This window comes from Lepidochelys kempii, chromosome 3 (genome assembly GCF_965140265.1).
Source record: "Lepidochelys kempii isolate rLepKem1 chromosome 3, rLepKem1.hap2, whole genome shotgun sequence".
NCBI lineage: Eukaryota > Metazoa > Chordata > Testudines > Cheloniidae > Lepidochelys > Lepidochelys kempii.
This window is the reverse complement of record NC_133258.1, coordinates 130,879,580-130,895,174: the sequence shown is the minus strand read 5'-3', so window position 1 is coordinate 130,895,174 and position 15,595 is coordinate 130,879,580. Positions and strand designations below refer to the sequence as shown.

The following is a 15,595-nucleotide window of genomic DNA, read 5'->3' as shown; positions in this document are numbered from 1 at the left end:
GAAGTGAGGTGGCCAGAACATCATGCCCCCTTTTATAATCTCTGACTCAATGTTGAGGAACAGTGAAAAGAAGAGTAGGAGGATGTGAGTGCTCCAACAAGTTCTATCAAAAGAATTCACTTATCAGAGCTGCACCATTGACATATCTCATGAGTGTGAATATTCAGTCTATCGCAAAACTCTGGTGACAGTAAATAACCTCTTGTTATGCTCTTCATATGTAGATCTCAACATGCTTTACAAAGGAGATCAATTTTATCCCCGTTTTCAAAATGGGGAAACTGAGGTGAAGTGATTTTGTCCAAGGTCACCCAACATGCCAGTGACAGAGACAGGAATAGAACCCTGATCTCTTGAGTTCTATCCTTTAGGCCACCCTGGTCCAGAAGTTTATAGAAATATTTGTAATTGTATATTATTGAACTGTTTTTGTGTTATGCAGCCGAGAAACCTACAACGCACTTACTAATTGGTTGACAGATGCAAGGATGTTAGCAAGTCAAAATATTGTGATCATACTGTGTGGGAACAAAAAGGATCTCGATGCAGATCGTGAAGTTACTTTTTTAGAAGCATCCAGGTTTGCACAAGAAAATGGTAGGTAGTCTGTCTAATCTGGTATTGAAGATGTATTTTTTTTACTTGAAATTATTCAGCTTTTGTGTCTAAGGAACTAACGTTTGCCCACTTACAAACCTTGTTAAAATCCTAATACTATTGTCAGTGTAATGCCCCTTCCCTTTAATCTAATATTAAATACAGAGGGCTTCGCTGAAGTAAAGGGGAAGGAGGGAGGAAATTTCATTCCCTGAGGATCCCATCATGTAGTTTCCTGAGAGAGTCAGTGAACAGAACTCTCTTCCCTGACAACAGAAAAGGCCAAAAAGATGGCCCACAAAGCCCCCTTGTTCCCAGGAATCCATGGGAGGCTAGAACCATCCATGTAAGGGCTGTGTGCCTCAGGTGCTTCATCCCCTACTTCCTGTTCCCTAATAGCACAGCTGCATTGAAGCCACACTATCAAGGATTCCACCTACACATAACTACTCTCCAGGCCCTCTTAAAGGAGGGTTTCTAACTATAGAGAAGATCCACTGAGAAAATAATATGGCAGAAATACAGGCAACGCAGCTCCAGGCTATATCTTCATAGGGCTGGGGAGAGAATGATGAATGGGATCTTCTAGCTCCCACTCTTTTCCCCCTGTGAGGATCCCTCTCCTATGGAGATCCTTTTGCAGGTTCTTGGGGTAGGATGGTGCACAAAGGCAGCTTCCATGTGGGAGGGGTGAGATCCAGGCATGGAGGTTCCCCTCCCTGCATGGATCTGAAAGAGCATTACCTGGGCAAAAATATGAAAGTTATAGGCCAGCTGATTCTTTTCTGCAATTTAAGGAGAGAAAGGGAAGGAAGACGGAACAGTGTTCTTTTAAAAAAAACAAAAAACACACCAAGACCTGGTCTCAAAAATCCAATCTTAATTGTTTTTCAGTCTCCTACATGATTTTGCTATGATCCAAAAATTGCAGGCAATGCAACATTATGTGAGGATCTGAGTGTGGGGAGTGACTTCAAACGTTGTTTCTCACAAAGAGGAAAACAGTTGTGTAACTTGCTCTGTTAACTGGTGATAACATATAGTACAGTACTTGCTTTAAGCCACTGTGGAGCAGCATTGATTAACCTTGTAAAGGGAAGTTAAGCTTTGAAATGTAACATGAATGGTAGGCAGGCAGGCAGGCAACATCTCCTAAGAAAATCAGGACGGACAAGGCAACCCAGCAAATCCTATAAAGTGACAGTCCTTTAGCCGCTGGAACAAATCAAGTTGGTATTGTCTAGCCAAAATGCAAATATGCCCTTGGTTTGGATAGTGGGTGAAGGTATCTTGGGCTATGGCTGAGAAGAATGGTGGGGTTTCCCTGCTATTCCCCTTCCACCTTTAAAACAAATCTTTCCTAAGTAGACCTTTTATTGAGGGATGGATTTTCTGAATAGCTTTCTCTCTCAATCTTAAAATTTGAATTTTATAACTGAAAGGTGAGGAGAGGGTATTCCCAGGTAAAGTTCACTTCAGAGGACTGGATAAAGATGCAGTAAACTTCCAAATAACTGTATTGCTATCATATTTGAGATAAAGTGGTAAGCTGAATTTTCATCCAAGAACTAGCTCATGGTGCCATAGAGACAATATGCAGCCTTTTGTAGTCTAGAACAGCATTTTTAATTTGTGTATGATCAAGTATCTATTTGGTGAATGTAATGTTGTTTGTGACCTATTTGGGAAATATTAGCCACCGATTTAATCTCCCTTCCATTAGAGATTTTAAAAATTGCTCAAAATAAGTGTATTTTAGGTTTGGCTTGGAGCAGCTTCATAGTTTGGTGCTCACATCACCGTTTCCTCTCTGGCACCATGCTTGCAGCTTTTAGAGCATTTTTTAAAATATTCACTGGAAAACACTTGTGCTGAATAACAGCATGGTGAGTTAAAGGAACATAGAACACAATCAATTAAAGAATCCATATCTGTATTACTAAAACCTCTTGATAAATCTAATGTGTTACCATAAATGCTGGCTGATTTTTATCCTCCACTTGCTTTGAACAGTAAAACTAGATGGGCCTGTGCAGTTGGTTTCATTTTCCGGTTCCCATGCACAAGCAGAATGCTGTTCCATTTGAGTTTGCAGCACTTGAGGGAGAATGTTTAAATCTCAAACCAAAACAATTTTTCAATTGCATATAATCATGAATATGTCAATATTCAGTATGTTCTAGGACTTCTACCTTCAGAACCTAATTTTTTTTTTTGTATGGGAGGGAGGCTAAACTGCTTCAGAGTCTCACTTAAAAATAGCTTCTGTTTAAAAGACATTCTTACTGTTCTGACAAACTTTTTCTTGTTTCAAGTACAGTAAAGAGTATTTCAAAGTTTTAATGACCTGAGATTTTATTTTTCTGGCATTAAATGCAGAGCTGATGTTTTTGGAAACAAGTGCACTAACCGGGGAGAATGTTGAAGAGGCCTTTGTACAGTGTGCAAGAAAAATACTTAATAAAATTGAATCAGGTAAATTGAAATAAAGATTGGTTGTTAGAATGTATTTTCACTTCTTGTCCCACAGTGAAAACTACAGAATCTCACAGCTTTGGAATTTCCTTATAGTAAAAGTTTAGTCACAGTGCATCAGTAAATCTATGTAACAGATTACACGTATGAATAGATTAAATGTGTACATTCTTTTGTTGTAGAAAAATGTCCCTTTCTGTTTATCCACCTCTTACCTCCCCATATATGTTAACAGGAATGAACATTAAATTTAATTGCGTTCATCAAAAGGAGACTGTACCTCCATAGAGTTTCTTAATGTTAGACTTAATATTCAGCTTTTTGGTTGCAGGCTGCATGCTCTGTGGCCTTGTTTGTCTTCACAAGAACAGAGCCTCTGAATTAGGAAGACTTAAGTTTTAGCAGCTTTCTATGCTGCATCACTATCAGAGCAGATATGACTCTTCAGATCACTTTTGCGCCTGCTTTTATATAGGTAGGGAATAATAATATCAAGGTGATTAAATAGATCATATACTTACATATGAGACCTTGCCTTGCTATAGAAGTGCTCTGATTGACCTGAATGGCTTCTGGCTGAGGTCAGCTTATTCATTTTTATTTTTGCAGGCTCCAGAATACACAAGGTGCCTCATAGTACAAGTGAGACTTGATTATGGTAATAGTCATGGCAGCAAATCCACTTTCTAGTCTACTTGGTGCCTCCATAAAATAACTTCTTAAAATTGGCAAAATCAGGAAGCTCAGTCTAGTAGGGAGCCAGTTTCCATGTTTTGAATTCCAAGGACATATTTTGAATGTTCAGGAACTCTTTAGTGTAAATTCCTCTGTTCCTTTTTAACTCAATCAAGGCCAAAACTCCATTTGTTATTTGTATTTTAAATTAAAATGGACCAAAACAGAAAGCTCACACCTAGTGTATCAAACTGATCTATCTATCCCTGGTTTACTGTGGTACTTTTGATCCTTGTTTGTTTGAAAACTAGTCTCTAAAATTGTGTAACCTTTTTTTTTTTCTTTTTCTTCTCAGAATGAAATTGGAACTATAAAGCAAACGTTAGTTATTTTGGACTTTAACTACCTCTATAACGGAATAGACCTCTTGCTGCAGTCAGAGGGCTTGTCTGCACAGGGAAGTTAGTGCACAGTAAGCTAGAGTGTGAATTTAAAGTGCATTAGCTATTTTGCACAAATTTCCCCATGTGGACACACTCTACTGCATACTAAGGCCACATCTACATTACACACCACTTTTCAGTGGCATGTAGTGTACATGTAGCTAAATGCCACCAGGGAAGGCACACTGTGTCAACACTGCAGTGCATAGCTACCCAAGTTAGTGAAAGCCTCTGGGAGCGGGGAGGCCATGGGAAAAGGCTTCAGCTGCTCCCTGCTGCCAGAGCCTTTCCTTGCTGCCTCTCTCCACCCTCCCCCCCGAGCCTTTTCCTGCTGCTGGAATCTTTCCCTGAAGAGAAAGGCTCCAATGGCAGGAGCTGGCAGCCTTTCCCTGCCACCTGCCCACTGCCACAGCCTTTTACTGCAGAGGGAAAGGTTCCTGCAGCAAGACACTACACTGCTACATTTAGCAGTGTAGATGGGTGGCACAGCTTGGGCCAGTAGAGAACATGTAGGGAATGTACTTGGGGTACATATCCACACACTTCAGGTGTCTACTCTGCTGGCTTAATCCATGCCTTGCCATCTGCACTGCTATTTATACCCATACTAGGAGGGCTGTGCGTGTGTGCCCACTGCCAAAAAAAATCCTGCAGTGTAGAGAAACACTGCACTTTGGGCAGGCAGAGAAAGCTACTATGCACAAGGCACTTTTAGTGCGCAGTGTAAGTGTTCCCACAGCGAACTAGTACACACTAACCGCTGTGGGCTTTTTCCCCATGTAGACAAGCCCTAAGTCACTTGTAAGATGCACTGCTTCAGTTCTGTTCAAGGACTGGACAATTTGAAACTACTGTGGGAAATGAGATGGAATTATCTGAATGATAAAACTGTGATCCTGTTCTTTATAACTGGGATAGGAAAACATAAATGCTAATAACTTTATCTAGTGTTAGCTATTTTTACTTGTAATCTGTTATCTACAAATGAGGATAACTTATAAGGCCATTTTGTTTCTCGTCAGGTGAACTGGATCCAGAAAGGATGGGCTCAGGAATTCAGTATGGAGATGCTGCCTTGAGACAGCTGAGATCCCCACGTAGAGCACAGGCTCAAAGTGCTCAAGAATGTGGCTGTTAAAGAAAACACAACAAAAAAAATTGAACACTTGTTCTAGAAACAAAAGGTAAGCCATAGAAATTGAGAATGAGCATCTTTGGTAGGTTGCTCTACCTCATTAGTTTATTATATTGATGCCGCCATACAGAGCCTTCATATTTTGTGGTGTTGGACTTTTTCACAGCTAACTTGTTTGGTTTTGGGGGTACCAAGGTGAGTTGTCACCCCTCCCCCCTTGCCTCCAGTATGAGGTAGAGTTGCTTGCTCTTAGCTGGATGTCAGCTCCCTGACACCTCCAACCTGTTCGTCACCCATGCACACTTCTCTGGGCAATGCCAGCCCTTTCCACATAGTTCTCTGAAAAATCTGCTCAATGTGCAGTGGCAGTCACAAAGATAAATGTTAGGAATGGGATAGATAAGACAATAAATACCGTAATGCCACTATATAAATGCGTGGTGTGCCCACACCTTGAATACTGTCTGCTGTTCTGGTTACCCCATCTCAAAAAGATATTTTAGAATTGGAAAAAGTACAGATGAGTGCAACAAAACTTATTAGAGGTAAGCAACAGCTTCCATATGAGAAGAAATTAAAAAGACTGGAACTGTTCACCTTAGACAAGAGATGACCAAGGGCGGAATATGGTAGAGATCTATAAAATCATGAATGGTGTGGTGAAAATGAATAAGGAAGTATTATTTACCCCTTCATGTAACACAAGAACCAGACGTCACCCAATGAAATTGAAAGGCAGCAGGGTTAAAACAACGTAAGAAAGTGTTTCTTTACACAGTCAGGCTGTTGAACTCATTGCCAGGGGATGTTGTGAAGGCTAGAAATATAACTGGGTTCAAAAAATAATTAGCTAAGTTCATGGAGGATGGGTCCATCTATGGCTATTAGCCAAGATGGTTGGGCAAGGAACCCCATGCTTTGGGTGTCCCTAAACCTCTGACTGCCAGAAGCTGGGACTGGATGATGGCAGATATCCCTTGATGTTCTGTTTCATTCCCTCTGAAGCATATGGCACCAGCCACTATCTAAAGACAGCATTCTGGACTAGGTGCACCATTGGTCTGAGCCATATGGCCATTCCTATGTTCCTTTACCTTGCAAGTTAAGAATAGGTGTACTCCCGTCCCTGAGTTCTTTTGATGTGTTCCTGTAGTGTCCAGCTCCTTGTCTAGTGAACACTCACAGAAATACCAGGTCTGTGGTCCCCAAGGGAACAGTGTACACACCAGCTTACATGATGCAGCTCAGGATCAACACCTTGCTTAATACCTCAGTACTGAGATACTGTTATAGTGAAAACAGCAATAGGTTTATTAAAGATTCAAGAGTTGGGGAGTAATGATAATGGATAAAGAAGGGCTACATAAAAAACAAAATTACATGTTTTCTAGGTACTAAACTTAACTATTATGTTCAACTTTTGTCTAACGAAGTTTTATCTAATCCAGAGCCATTTGCAGCTTCTTTAACCAAGGCTGGTTGTGATCCTGTTTTCCTGAATGTAAATGCACTTTACTTCCTAGGTGCAGGATTAGGGGGTGTCTTCCTTTCCTTTTACTTATGTCCCCAAAGTTCATTGTCTGTACTTAGAAACAGTATATCCGCATCACTTGTTTTTCCTCTCTTCTCTGTTGACTTGCATATCTCTCTGTTGACTTCATATGTAAATGTGCATCCATTGTGTTAACTTAAAATGCTTAATTTACATGGCAACAGAGGCACATGAATAAACATGTTCTGTCTGACAGGAAACCTGTTTTTCCACCTCTGCTATGACACAGAATCTAAGAACTTATTTTCAGTACCCATACACAGCTCTTCATGGTGTCTGTACATACATTTCACAACAATAACAATGACCAGTATGAGCCTAGATTTCATTTAAGACTTCACATAACATTCTTTGGTGAACCAGAACCTGTGTATCATGATCAGGATATTCTTGTAACCTCCTTGCCAGTTAGTGTTGTGGGGTTCTTGGGTTACAAAACCGTTGAACAATAAAGTAATATGCAAAGGTTCATTTGTGCTGCCATTTTCCTCTTCAAGTAGAGGTAGGTTCCATGCGTCAACTGTTGAAATATGAAATGATTGAGAAATTCTATAGAATAAAAATAATCAAAGGCCCTGCTCTTTGCACTGTTCTGCTGCCATGAAATATGTTCTAACTTTTCAATAGACATCTGTACTGTACAGAAGTGCAAACCATTTCCACGGTGTCATATGGAAATATTTCTAGAAATCAGAATTCAAAAAAACATAGGGTACACGTCCATATCTATCAAAGGCTTTTTTCATAATCAGTTTTTTTTAAAGTAAATGTTAAAAATCAAACTTGGTCTTTAAAATGAATTAAAATATAATATGTTGTTCCAAACATTCTCCTCTTCCTTCTAGGAAGAATAGCCTTAGGTGTCTTGCATCCCTTCTTATGACTTGAGCGGAAATGCAGCAAATGCTTCTTCCCTTTTGCTGGTGTAAGACAGAGTTACCACTTCAGGCTGTTGTCTAAAGTAATTTGCAGCATATGGGGGAGCACCAGTCTGACAGATGTCTCTGGGAGACAGAAAGGGAGGCTAGAATGTAACATCCCTCACTCTCTTTTCAGGAGTTCTCAAGCAGACTGTGGAAATGACGGGCATGTTCCAATGAAGATCAGCAGCTGATTTCTCCTTGCAAGAATGCCTGACTGTTTCCCGCATGGCTCTTGAAACAAAAAGGGAGGCAATGAGCTGTGTTTGGCCAGCCCTTCTCAGAATCAGAGTTGATGCTTCCCAACTCTGGAGGTGTGCCAGGCTGGAGAGGGAGAGCTATTGATAGACAAGCCTGTTTCCTCTCCTCCTTCCAGTAGCACACAGGGGCTTACAGATGGGTGGAAGTCAGATGCTCTACTTTAGGGAGCTCAGCAAGCTGGTTTGTTTGCTTAACTTCCTCAGGAGCACTTCTCCCACTCTCCAGTTTCCTTCAACTATCTAGGGTTTTCTTGAGGGCTTTTTTCATCTAGCTGTCCATCCAACCTAAGAATGGCCATACTGGGTCAGACCAAGGGTCCATATAGCACAGTATCCCGTCTTCTGACAGTGGCCAATGCCTGGTGCCCCAGAGGGAATAAACAGAACAAATAATCTTCAAGTGCTCCATCCTGTCACCCATTCCCAGCTTCTGGCAAACAGAGGCTAGGGACACCATTCCTGCCCATCCTGGCTAATAGCCAGTGATGGACCTATCCTCCATGAATTTATCTAATTATTTTTTTAACCATGTTATAGTCTTGGCCTTCACAACATCCTCTGGCAAAGAGTTCCACAGGTTGTGCGCTGTGTGAAGAAATACTTCCTTTTGTTTTAAACCTGCTCCCTATTAATTTCATTTGGTGACCCCCAGTTCTTGTGTTACATGAAGGAGTAAATAACACTTCCTTATTTACTTTCTCTACACCAGTCATGATTTTATAGACCTCAATCATATCTCCCCTTAATTATCTCTTTTCCAACCTGAAAGTCCCTGTCTTACTAATCTCTCCTCATAAGGAAGCCGTTCCATACTCCGAATCATTTTAGTTGCCCTTTTCTGAACCTTTTCCAATTCCAATATATCTTTTTTGAGATGTGGTGACCACATCTGCACACAGTATTCAATATGTGGGCATACCATGGATTTATAGAGGCAATATATTTTCTGTCTTATTATCTAGCCCTTTCTTAATGATTCCCAACATTCTGTTTGCTTTTTTGATTGCTGCTGCACATTGAGTGGATGTTTTCAGAGAACTATCCACAATGACTCCAAGATCTTTCTTGAGTAGTAACAGCTAATTTAGACCCCATCATTTTATATGTATAGTTGGGATTATGTTTTCCAATGTGCATTACTTTGCCTTTATCAACATTGAATTTCATCTGCCATTTTGTTGCCCATTCACCCAGTTTTGAGAGATCCTTTTGTAGCTCTTCTCATTCTGCCTGGGACTTAACTATCTTGAGTAGTTTTGTATCCTCTGCAAATTTTGTCACCTCACTGTTTACCCCTTTTTCCTGATGATTTGTGAATATGTTGAATAGGACTGATCCCAGTACAGACCACAGGGGAACACCACTGTTTACCCCTCTCCATTCTGAAAACTGACCATTAATTCCTACCCTTTGTTTCCTATCTTTTAACCAGTTTACCAATCCATGAGAAGACCTTCTCATGACTGCTTACTTTGCTTAAGAGTCTTTGGTGAGGGACTTTGTGAATGGCTTTCTGAAAATCTAAGCACACTATATCCACTGGATCACCCTTTTCCACATGCTTGTTGACCCCCCTCAAAGAATTCTAGTAGATTGAGGCATGATTTCCCTTTACAAAAACCATGTTGACTCTTCCCCAACAAATTATGTTCTTCTATGTGTCTGACAATTTTGTTTTTACTATTGTTTCAACTAGTTTGCCCGGTACTGAAATCAGGCTTACTGGCCTGCAATTGCTGGGATTGCTTCTGGAGCCCTTTTTAAAAATTGGCATCACGTTAGCTATCCTCCAGTCATAGAATCATAGAATATCAGGGTTGGAAGGGACCCCAGAAGGTCATCTAGTCCAACCCCCTGCTCAAAGCAGGACCAATTCCCAGTTAAATCATCCCAGCCAGGGCTTTGTCAAGCCTGACCTTAAAAACCTCTAAGGAAGGAGATTCTACCACCTCCCTAGGTAACGCATTCCAGTGTTTCACCACCCTCTTAGTGAAAAAGTTTTTCCTAATATCCAATCTAAACCTCCCCCACTGCAACTTGAGACCATTACTCCTCGTTCTGTCATCTGCTACCATTGAGAACAGTCTAGAGCCATCCTCTTTGGAACCCCCTTTCAGGTAGTTGAAAGCAGCTATCAAATCCCCCCTCATTCTTCTCTTCTGCAGGCTAAACAATCCCAGCTCCCTCAGCCTCTCCTCATAACTCATGTGTTCCAGTCCCCTAATCATTTTTGTTGCCCTTCGCTGGACTCTCTCCAATTTATCCACATCCTTCTTGAAGTGTGGGGCCCAAAACTGGACACAGTACTCCAGATGAGGCCTCACCAATGTCGAATAGAGGGGAACGATCACGTCCCTCGATCTGCTCGCTATGCCCCTACTTATACATCCCAAAATGCCATTGGCCTTCTTGGCAACAAGGGCACACTGCTGACTCATATCCAGCTTCTCGTCCACTGTCACCCCTAGGTCCTTTTCCGCAGAACTGCTGCCTAGCCATTCGGTCCCTAGTCTGTAGCTGTGCATTGGGTTCTTCCGTCCTAAGTGCAGGACCCTGCACTTATCCTTATTGAACCTCATCAGATTCCTTTTGGCCCATTTGGCCCATTTTTGAGTCATTTGGTACAGAAGTGGATTTAAATGATAGGTTACAAACTATAGTTAGTTAGTTCTGCAATTTCACATTTGAGTTCCTCAGAACTCTTTGGTGAATATCATCTGGTCCTGGTGACTTCTTGCTGTTAAATTTATCAGTTGGTTGCAAAACCTCCGCTAATGACACCTCAATCTGGAACAGTTCCTCAGATTTGTCACCTAAAAAGAATGGCTCAGGTTTGGGAATCTCCCTCACATCCTCAACCGTGAAGACTGATGCAAAGAATTCATTTAGTTTCTCCGCAATGACCTTATCGTCCTTGAGTGCTCCTTTAGCATCTTGATCGTCCAGTGGCCCCACTGGTGGTTTAGCAGGGTTCCTGCTTCTGATGTCCTTTTAAAAAAAAAAAAAAAAAAAAATTGTATTCCTTTTTTGAGTCTTTGGCTAGCTGTTCTTCAAATTCTTTTTTGGCCTTCCTAATTATAGTTTTACACTTCATTTGCTAGAGTTTATGCTCTTTTCTAGTTTCCTCACTAGGATTTAACTTCCACTTTTTAAAGGATGCCTTTTTGCCTCTCACTGCTTCTTTTACCTGTTGTTTAGCCATGGTGGCACTTTTTTAATTCTCTTAATTTGTTTTTTTAATTTGGGTATACATTTAAGTTGAGCCTCTATTATGGTGCCTTTAAAAGGTTTCCATGCAGCTTGCAGGGCTTTCACTTAAGGCACTGTACCTTTTTAATTTCTGTTTAGCTAACCTCCTCATTTTTGTGTAGTTACCCTTTCTGAAATTAAATGCTACAGTGTTGGGCTGCTGTAGTGTTTTCCCCGCCACAGGGATGTTAAATTTAATTATATTATGGTCATTATTATCAGGCAGTCCAGCTATATTCACCTCTTGGACCAGATCCTGTGCTCCACTTGGTCCTAAATCAAGAATGGCCTCTTCTCTTGTGGGTTCCAGGACTAGCTGGTCCAAGATGCATTTAAGGTGTCAAGAAACTTTATCTCTGCATCCCATCCTGAGGTGATTATGCACCCAGTCAATATGTGGCTAGTTGAAATCCCCTATTATTATTGAGTTTTTTTTATTTTAATAGCCTCTCTAATCTCCCTGAGCATTTCACAGTCCCTATCACCATCCTGGTCAGGTGGTCAGTAATATATCCCTACTGCTATATTATTCTTATTCAATCATGAAATTACTATCCTTAGATTCTGTGGTACATTGGTTCATTTAAGATTTTGACTTCATTTGATTCTATGCTTTCTTTCACATGTGGTGCCACTCCCCCACAAGCAGAACCTGTTCTGTCCTTCCAGTATATTTTGTACCCTGGTATTACTGTGTCCCATTGATTACTCTCATTCTGCCAAGTGTTTGTGATGCCTATTATATCAATATTTTCATTTAATACGAGGCGCTCTAGTTCATCCATCTTATTATTTAGACTTCTAGCATTGGCATATAAGCACTTTAAAAACTTGTCACTTTTTAGGTGTCTGCCACTTATGTGATGTAATTGAATGAGACTTTTTTCATTTGACTGTTTCTCATCAGATCCTACCTGTATTTTATCATCTTCCATCCTCTCCTCCTTACTAGGACATAGAGAATCTTCATTTATATATCCTCCCGCTAAGGGATGTCTGTGTCCGAACCATGTGCTCTTCCGCACCTGTCAGCTTTCCCCCATCCCTTTAAAAACTGCTCAATGACCTTTTTAATTTTAAACTAAATGCCAGTAATCTGGTTCCATTTTGGTTTAGGTGGAACCTATCCATCCTGTATAGGCTCCCCCTTTCCCAAAAGTTTACCCAGTTCCTAATAAATCTAACCCCCCCTCCCCCTCCTACCTACACCATTGTCTCATCCACACATTGAGACCCTGCAGTTCTTCCTGTCTAACTGGCCCTGCGTGTGGAACTGGAAGCATTTCAGAGACTGCTACCATGGAGCTCCTGGACTTCAATTTCTTACCTAGCAGCCTAAATTTGGCCTCCAGGACCTCCCTCCCATCCTTCGCATGTCACTGGTACCTACATGTACCACGACCACCAGCTCCTCCCCAGCACTACACATAAGTCTATCTAGATGTCATGAGAGATCCGCAACCTTTGCACCAGGCAGGCAAGTCACCAAGTGGTTCTCTTGGTCATCGCAAACCCAGCTATCTGTTTCTAACAATTAGAATCGGCCATTACTAATACCTGTCTCTTCCTAATAACTGGAGTTCCCTCCCTTGGAGAGGTATCCTCATCTGGAAGGAGGGTCCCAACTACAGGATCATTTCCCTCTGCTTCAGTTGGATGTCCTCCTTCCTGGAGACTTTCATCCTCCTCAATAACACAGAGGCTGTCAGACGGGGGGTGGGACCGTTCTACTGTGTCCTGGAAAGTCTCATCTATGTTACCTCTCTGTCTCCCTTAGCTCCTCCAGCTCAGCCACCCTGATCTCCAAAGCCCGTACACAATCTTGGAGAGCCAGGAGCTCCTTGCACCGAATGCACACATATGTCACCTGCTCATAGGGCAGGTAATCAATACATGCTGCATTTGGTGCAATAAACAGATGGTTTTTGAGGAGAGCCACCCAGTTGCTCTGAGCTGCAGATGTATTAAAAATAAAACTGGTCTTTGAAACGCAATAACTGAATTATTTTCTCTGCATTCATTTTGGCCTGCGTGTGATATAGTATGAGTAGTACACATCCTCTTCATTCAAGTTGCTAGCAGAAATCTGAACAGAGGAGGTTGAAACTTAAGAAAGAGAGCAAAGTTTTAAAAATTTGCAAATATTGATTTCTTAAATCAACTGTCATCCTTAAATCCTAAAATGAAACTTTCTATTCCTAGTGTAATCTGTGAGTTGGCAATCCCTCAATCAAAGGGCTTTAAAGGGCTTTGTGCTCTTTAAATGAAGGAAAACTAGAAGGAGGATGCAGCTTGAGGGATCCTGAGTTTGCAAATGACTTGAAGAATGCATCCATCTGAAGTCCCAGGAACTTCAATGGGGCTTCGCAAGGGTGCATGTGCATGGATCCAATTGCAGGATTTGAACCTTTTTTTCCCCCCTAAACTTAGAAAGCTTAAATTTTCATAAAATGTTCACAGCAATGATATGTTCTTTTGTATTTTTCAGATGTCCATGCAATTGGTGTTTGTAGCAACAACTGACAAAGCTTGAAGGCTATGCAGTTTTTTAAAAACATCTTTACTAACGTATGTGAACAGAAAAGCCACTGCTGGAAAAACAGTTCTGTATGGTGGTAGGCAAGAATGTGCATATGACACAGCAGACTGCAAAACAAACCTGACAATTCAGTGGACAATACTAAGACTCACCTGTATGTAAACCATTTTCCGTTACATATTTTTGTCACTCACCTTTAAAGTATTGCTGTATACTGTATATAATGTAACAGTAAATTTCCAAAGCATGATCTACTTATGTTTGATATAATAAATGTTGCACTAAAAGCAATTATATTTTATTTTTTTAATCATATTAACTAAAACTTGTTAACTGAGTTAGGCTTTGTCGTGTTTGTGTTAATTGCACACTAGGTTATGTTTATGACCTGAAATACAAAGCCACTGGCACTGTCACTGATTTTTCCTTCTTCACTACGTTTGCCACACTCTACAGGGTGTTTACATGATCATTCTTGAAGTACGGTGAGGACATTACCTACGTTTACTAATCTGTCAGATTTGGAATGGACGTTTTAATGAAGTGCATCTGTCCTGTTTTCTGACCATTCTTAAATAAATTTCTCTCAACTATATTTTTTCCTACTTTGTAGGTTAAAAATGCTGCTGCTAAGTCTCTGAAATGACTGCTGTCTGACCTTGGATCTTGGAATTTTTTTCTGTGTTCTCTGGTTCTTTTCTTTTCCTTTTCTACTTCTGTTGTATAGAAGCGGGGGCCAATGAGGTTAGTGGGTTTGTTTTTGTTTGGAAAAACTGTGCATCTTCTATTTAATGATTCTAATGCTGCGTGAGGAGTCCATGAGAAATCATTGTGGTGATCTTTCATGTGTCTGTAATGAGAGCAGTTTCTATAAGGTATTGCTTAATCTCATTAGACTGCACTTCTTAAAAATGCTTTAGCTACTAATAAAGCAATCGGCCATAAAAAGTAATGGGTGCTGCTGAATGCATACCTGTTCAGTGCGGCCAAGTGTTTCAAATGTACGGTATCTAGGAAGTGCAACCAACTATGCTGAATGTGGAATTTTCATTAAAATTTATTTTAAATATTCTAAAAACTATATATGGTATTATGGGATTTTAAACATAGGGCTTGATGGTTCTAATTGGAGGGTCTCTTCATACAAGTCTCCCCTCTGGCCTGCAATAGGGTACCATCCTCCCTGTTGTCAGATCCCACTGAGGGTATTTCATAGTGTTGGTGATTTATATACATGAGGAAATGGAATATAGGTGGGCTACATGCATTTTTCTCTCTGCCCCTGGAAACCATCAGGTATTCAGCCTGTCATATTAACTTTAGTGCAGAGTTGTTTAGGATGTTGGAACCTCCCTCCTGAGCTCTTTATTGTGGGGCAAAACAGCCAGCACAGGAAATCCTGTTGTCGTGGCTCCATTAGAGCTATACTAAGGCGGTGGGAGAGAGTCCAATGACAGCAGGAAGCCTAGATATCCACATCACTCTCCAGGAGTGGTGGGAAATCTATATAGCTTATGTATTGCCACTTAAGGACCTATGGAGTGGGGGCATTTCTGAAAGGAATGTAATAAGGAGGGGGGTCAAAGGGTTTCTCAAGAATGTAAGTCCAGAATAACTCCATTGAGCTTAAGGTTATACAGGTGTAACTGAACAGGATTTGGCCCAAGAAACCTAGCAACACAAAAAATTATTTGTCAGACATCTATTACAATTCCATGGGCCAAAAACTGCATTACTGAGGGATACCTGA

The 15,595-nt window shown here is 40.8% G+C and overlaps 1 protein-coding gene across 2 annotated transcripts in view; it reads left to right on the top strand.

Annotated features, from left to right (window-relative positions):
- Positions 1 to 14,923, top strand: part of RAB4A (RAB4A, member RAS oncogene family) — a 32,277-nt gene extending 17,354 nt beyond the window's left edge. The window contains exons 5-8 of one of the 2 annotated variants that reach the window (XM_073338058.1): positions 443 to 597; positions 2,977 to 3,072; positions 5,213 to 5,374; positions 13,795 to 14,923. In XM_073338058.1, the coding sequence (XP_073194159.1) occupies positions 443 to 597; positions 2,977 to 3,072; positions 5,213 to 5,328 (367 nt within the window). In that variant the 3' untranslated portion in view covers positions 5,329 to 5,374; positions 13,795 to 14,923. Of the gene's footprint in view, positions 1 to 442; positions 598 to 2,976; positions 3,073 to 4,102; positions 4,129 to 5,212; positions 5,375 to 13,794 lie in introns of those variants that run through there. The other variant, XM_073338059.1, reaches the window with a different exon arrangement.
- The last annotated feature ends 672 nt before the right edge of the window (positions 14,924 to 15,595 follow it).